Here is a 6551-nt window from a genome sequence, read left to right on the forward strand (position 1 = left end):
AGCAACCCAACCCGAATATTAATAGCATGAATAAACCGTGAAGTCTAATTCCAGACTTTTTTTGCCATTCCGGTGCGATGGGAATTTTAGACATGTTTATGCTTACCAGCTTATCTTCACATTCGTGGTAATAAAAACTGCCCAGACAAACCCAAATGTCTCCGCACAGTATTTATTGTCATCAACACTGATTGAGGTCTTATTAGCTACTTGACGAACCAAAAGCAACATAGCTGACCTCGGTTCAAAACTCAAATTCAATTTAATGCGATCTTACGGTGAAATATTGCTGATGGTAGCACAATTCACGATGGCATATTCTCCAAAAAAAAGTTCAGGCGAGTCGTCAAATGATTAGAGTCTAAAAGGTCACGGTTAAGGTTGGCGAGTGGAAGATAGGTATGAGGGCACGCATTCACTAGCTGAGATTGGAAGGTGTAGGGTACCAGGGGGGGGAGGGAAGGGGGCGAAAAGGAGAGGGGATGGATGAATCGGTAGACGCGATGGCGCCGCGGTACCCATCGACCCCCGAACAAAGGGATATTCCCACAGCGACCTCAAAACATAAAATCTCATTCCAAATGCTTGTTAATGAAAAGAAAATTTAAAAATTTACAAGTGGGAGTATCAATAACGTTTTTCTTTGCAGTTATTGATTTACATGTGTCTATGAACTCGCATCATATCGCAGCAAAAATTTTACCGATTGTAAGTACATGGACTAATTGTGATTTTTTTTAAATATGCTCGAAGCGCATGAACTCATCGATAAAAATGCAGTATCTATTTTGTGAACTTCTATGAACAGTTTACCATTCCTTGGGAGTTATTGAATCAATGAGGATTTTTAATGCATCCAAGATTAACAATAAAAAAGAACGATCAGGAAACTACTTTCTGAGAAAGTGGCACAATCATCAATCGATGTAGACTTTAAACAATGATGGAAATCTTTTAAGTGACAGAGAATATCGAAAGGATCTTCCTCTTCTCCCCATCTGATTTGGAATTTTATTGATCTGATTTGGAATTAAAATAATTGAGTCGCTCTAAGAGAAGATACGGCACACCCTCCACGATATGGCAAGATTCAGAACCGAAATTTTGATTACAATGATCGATTGGAGCGTTTATATTATGATTCATTGAAGCGATCAAGAGCCAACTTTTGGTGAAGAATATGAGCTATTACAGCCATTAACAGCTGCTTCATAGGTGTGTACAACGAGAGCCGAGCGCGATTACGTCTTCGCATGCCTTCTCGCAGCATTTCAACGGTGGGCCATGCGCATTTAGAGGATTATTACTCGCAAGAGAGGAAACAGCCTAGAGGATGGGGCAATACCCATTATAACATGAGGGCCACGCCTGGAATGCTGCACCGACTCGAATGAAGGGAAGGCAATCGCAGGAAATCTATTAACAGACACTAACAGCCACTCACAAGCACACAAATAAATGCTTACATTCTTTATCAGTTGCACACCCATAATGCATTCGAGAATTATTCAAAGAAATACTGATGAAGCATGTTCCATGGTAATTCGCCCAATGGGAAAAACTTTTAAACTAGTCTCACGCCATCTACATGATCAACCTTGCGATAATTTAGTCTAATACTTCCCATCTCCGTGAATATCAAATGTATCACTGAAAGGCTTCGATTTCGCTAGTTCCCGGGACACACGTCGAACAGGGACGATCGGGTTCGATTATCCTTTTCGATGACCGCGGGGCGGGCCCCTCAACACGATTACGACCACATAAACGTCAAGAGAGGTGAACGATAAAATTTGCGCGCGCACAAACACACAGACAAACAATGCTATGAACAGACTTACAGCTGGATCCGTGTACTAAGTGCGTAAACGCGTAACGTAGTGTTTCAATCACACGCACATCAACTGAATAGGACTCACACGCAGTAACAAATCTTAAGGAGCACTTCATTTTCACTGAATAATACTCCGCTAGGCCATCCACATAGCTCTCCCTTGGCACTCGTCCCAGCTGTCCCGGCACCTTGCTTCCTCCTCCACACACCTCTTCAGTACTTGCCGCCGCCGCCGCCATCCTCGAAGTATCCGCCCCTGTATTGCGCCACTCCGCGGAACCCGCCCATCTCGCACCCGCCGCCACCGTTCGCCACTCCCTCGAAGAGCTCGCGGAACCCGGCGGGCGCACCGCAGGGGCCAGCCGACGCCGTCGACGAGGTGGACGACGCCGGGGACGCCGAGTGGCCCGGGACGCCGCCCACCGACGCCGGCGCACCCCCTGAGGACGCTGAGGGGTCGTCGGACGACCCCGGACCGCCGCTGAGGACCGCGCCCGCCGCTGCCGCGTCCGTCGCCGACACCGGGACGCCATACCAGGAGACCACGGAGGAGGCGTGCGCGCCGCGGCTCACGAAGGCGTGCTGGTCGTGTTGGTGGTGCCCGGTGAGGGCGCCGTGGTGCTGCGGCTGGTGCTGTTGCTGGCGGGAAGGAGGGGAGCAGGGGTCGTCGTCCTGCCGGCTCTGAGATATTACCTGCCCCTGGTGGTGGTGCTGAGGATGATGCTGCTGGTGCGACAGCGAGTACTGGGCGTGGTAAGGGGCGGCCCCGGGTGTGGGTGGCCCCTGGGGGAGGGCAGGACCCGAGGGGGGCCCTGGGGGTACGTGGCAGGGCGAGTAGGACATGGCGCCGACGGGCCGGACGAACACGCCGCCGCTGTCCCTGGAGGCCGTCATGAGGCTGTCGACGCTGAAGGGCTGTTGGTGCGGCAGGGAGAGGAGCGGCCCAGCGCCGTCGGAGGTGCCGTGGTGGTGGTGGTGCAAGTGGTGCGAGTGCAGAAGGTGCATGTCGTGTGGGGACTCGGACATGGCATCCGCCTCCGTCAGCACCTCCGACTTAACGGCGAGGTGGTGGCCTTGCTGGGCCATGAGGCAGTGCTGCTGATCGGGGGTGGTGGACGCTCCTTGCTGGTGCAGGTGATGCACGACCCCGTGGTGCATCTGCGGCTGCTGTTGCTGCTGCAAGAGGTGCTGCGCCTGGTACTTGGTGCAGATCTTCTCTCCCGGCTCCGCTTTCGGCTTGCACAGCGGCGCACCCTCTTCATTGGCCGCCTTCTCCCTCCTCGCCACTTCTTCCGCGCCTTTGGAGCCATCCACCGCGGACACAGCGCCCTGCGCTGCCGCTTGCTGCTGCCTTTTCAGGGCCTCCTCCTTCTCCTTCAGCGCGTCCTTCTTCTTGAACCGCCTCCGCCTCCGGAGGTAGGAGCCGTTGTCGAACATGTTGTAGGAATCAGGGTCCAGAGTCCAATAACTGCCCTTGCCGGGCTTCTTGTCGTCCCGGGGAACTTTGACGAAGCACTCGTTAAGGCTTAGGTTGTGTCGGATGGAGTTCTGCCAGCCCTGCTTGTTCTCACGGTAATAGGGGAAGCGTTCCATGATGAACTGGTAGATTCCGTTGAGCGTGATCCTCTTCTCGGGGGCGTTCTGGATGGCCATTGCGATGAGGGCGATGTACGAGTACGGGGGCTTCACCATGTCCTTGACGGCGCCCGCCCCCGCACCGCCTAGGTGGTGGTGGTGCTGCTGGTGTTGATGGTGGTGGTGCACGCCCGCGTGGTGCGGGTGGTGGTGGTAGTGCGCGGCGGACGTCGAACTGGCCGCTGCCGCCGCCGCTGCTGCCGCTGCCGCGTACGGCCCGTACCGCGCCGCCACACTTGAGTATTGGTCGTAGGCATATGCGGCGGCGGCGGCAGCGCTCGCCGAGGAAGAGGCCGAGGCTCCGGTGGCGGCGAGGGCGGAGGCGGCGGCGGCCGGGTAGCCAGCGGCGCCGCCCCCGGAGGCGCAGGCGGCTGCCGCGGCCGCCGCCGCCGCGTGGTGGTGGTGGCGGTGGTAGTAGGCGTTGGTCTGGTCCGAGAAGAGGGCGTGCATGCTGGGGCCTTCCAGCTTACTGGTTGAGCACAACGTCCTCCGGGCGCGGCCTCCTTCACTCGCGCGCCATCTCCAATCAGTCGGCGGCCGGCGACGGAGGGCCCCCGGGGACCCCCGCGACTCCGGCTGCGGTGGGCCCTCGCCGGGGGCGGGGAGGAGGGCGTGGGGGCCTCCGCTGGATCGGCGGCGAGAGCTCTCTGCTCCTCCTTAAGATAAAAGCGGGCGCCGGGCGCGTGGACTCCGGGAAGGTGCCGGTCCGAAAGGGGGGGGCCGCGATCGGGAAGGAGGGAAGGGGCGGGGGGTAAGATGGGCGAAGGGGGAAGGGGGAAGTGGAGGGCCCCCCTTTAAGCCGCCGCGGAGAGCTTCTTCTTCTTCTTTATGAAAGGAGGCGAACTTGGATTGCGGGAAAACAAGCGAAGGCGGCGAGGCGAGGTCGTCGCGACGGCGTCGCGAGGGAGAGGACGCCCGGGAAAGGGACGCCGACGTCGGAGAGCCGACTTGGGTCTGCGCGCGCTCTGTTATCACTCACAACACGGTCCGTTTACGGAGCAGATGAAGGGAAAACATCTCGGGAGGGCCCGTCCCGTCTGTGTTGCTTGTGTGTGCGTGCGGAGAGAGCGTTGTTTCCTTTGGGCGCGGGGGCGGTCTCTGCGCCGCCTCGGCTCTTCTCTGGCACACCGGGTGCGGCCCGCCCCTCCACGGCGGATAACGAATTTGTGCGCGTCAAGATCAACACGGCGGCGGCGCGGGCGAGAAGTAGGAGAGAGAGAGAGCGAGAGAGAGAGAGAGAGAGGGAGAGAGAGCGGTCGGTGCTTGGTGGTCCACGGGAGGGTTGCGTGCATGTGCGAGTCTCGGCGGCGCGCCCGCGCGCTCGGAGGGGAGGGTGGTTGGAGAAGGAGGTGGGGGGGGGAGGGAGGGAGGGGAGGGGGCGGGGCTGGAGGCTGACAGCTCCCACTGTGACGTGTTTTCGCACGCTCGCACGTCCACTCATTACCTTCCGGCAGGATAATCCATTCGCAACTTCCCACGCACGCTTCACCATTTGTTCTTCGTAAGACACTGCGGTTAACTCATACAGTGGCGACGCGAAAACGTGTCAAGTAACGTTTATCTCTTAAATTAATGTCCCGAAAGACACGCTATCTGGTGAGATGTCCATTCGAAATCTTAGCAATTAAGAAGTACATCTTAAATCAATGCCTCTGGTGACGCTTGGGTTATTTCATTGGATATCAACTTGAAAATACGTATAAACTGCTATAATTAACTAATAAAATCCATTCCGAGTTAAACATTTCTCTTCATAAGGCGTTGACCCTAGATAACTTTTATCAAGCAGTTACAAAAAACGGTATCCAGCGACGCAAAATAGAATTAGATAATTGGGAGAATATTTGCGGCAAGGATTGAAGTACATACCAGCTCATAATTCATGTTGGTCAATGAAGGATTCGTGTTATATTCCCTTCAGTCTACGTTTCAGAAGACTGTAAGTGCATCTCAATGCAACGAATTGATAGCAAGACCTCAGATGATGGATATGAATTTAATCTTACCATAAGGGCATTGAAGGAGGCATGGGCAGGAAAGAAAGAATAGATTCTGGCAGCTCCCCCTGTGACGGATTTTCGATTTCACTCCTGAATTACCTCTAGGAACGATAATACGTTCGCTACTTCCCACTTGGTCTCTTGCTTTCCCAAAATAAACTCAGGTTTGCCGTCGACGGGAAATCGACTCGTAAAGCTTGGATAGGTATTCCAAGAATCCATTTCGAAGATAATTGCATTAACAATTCTCAAATTGATGCTGGAGGACGGTCATTGAACTAAATGAAGAACATACTTACACGTATCTACTATATGAACGGAAAGTTATTTCCTCCGCGAAAGAAAGTTTGGTAGGTACTTATATCACGCGCAGTAGATACAAATAGTGATTTTTGTCGACTTTCCATTATCTTGTTCACCAGTGAACTAATTAAGTATCCGAATGAAATAAATGAACTACGCGACGAAATTTGGTACCCTATGGTTAATCATTCCATTTAGCCACTTAATCCTTAGAAAACATAATCAAATATATGGCAAAATAATTCTACCCATATCGTTATTTAATTAACCCCAAGTTTGAAGTAGGCAGGACATTTTGCCGGCAATTACCATATGTGGTCATTTCATTTTATTTCCTGCATTGACTCTTCCCTTAAGTCTTTCCTAAACTGAAACTGATTCTCCGCAGCTTCACGCAGTATGCATTTGAATGCAGAATTTCATTGAAAATCAGTCAGAAGCTAAACAATCGAACTGTGAATTCATAGGCCGGCCGGCCGGCAGTCACGAATGTGAAACTGCGTACATGAGGCATCGCATCAGGCACATTGGGAAAACAAGAGGCGAGGCTTACACGTAATATCTCTCCGAGTGCAGGCGATGCGACATTACTCCGGGCGACTCATCCATCCACTCCCCCACCCTCCAGAGCATCGCGACGTCCTTCCACCCTCTCCATTGGGCCAGCACCACCAGTGTGCAACGCCCGCCTTCCAGAGGGCGCATGGGCTCCCCATCCCACAGCCCCCTTCTCCCCACTTCCCGATTGGTCGCATCACTGTGTCCGTGTCCCTCTCCGC

The 6551-nt window shown here is 53.8% G+C and overlaps 1 protein-coding gene across 1 annotated transcript; it reads right to left on the reverse strand.

Moving 5' to 3' along the window:
* Positions 1-2047: 2047 nt before the first annotated feature.
* On the reverse strand, positions 2048-3919 carry LOC124170477 (fork head domain-containing protein crocodile-like). The gene is made up of 2 exons (XM_046549203.1): positions 3704-3919; positions 2048-3571 (listed from the first exon to the last, which is right to left on the reverse strand). Exons 1-2 carry the CDS (start codon positions 3917-3919, stop codon positions 2048-2050), a joined length of 1740 nt encoding a protein of 579 aa, XP_046405159.1.
* Between the last annotated feature and the right edge of the window lie 2632 nt (positions 3920-6551).

This window comes from Ischnura elegans, chromosome 1 (assembly GCF_921293095.1).
Source record: "Ischnura elegans chromosome 1, ioIscEleg1.1, whole genome shotgun sequence".
Classification (NCBI taxonomy): domain Eukaryota; kingdom Metazoa; phylum Arthropoda; class Insecta; order Odonata; family Coenagrionidae; genus Ischnura; species Ischnura elegans.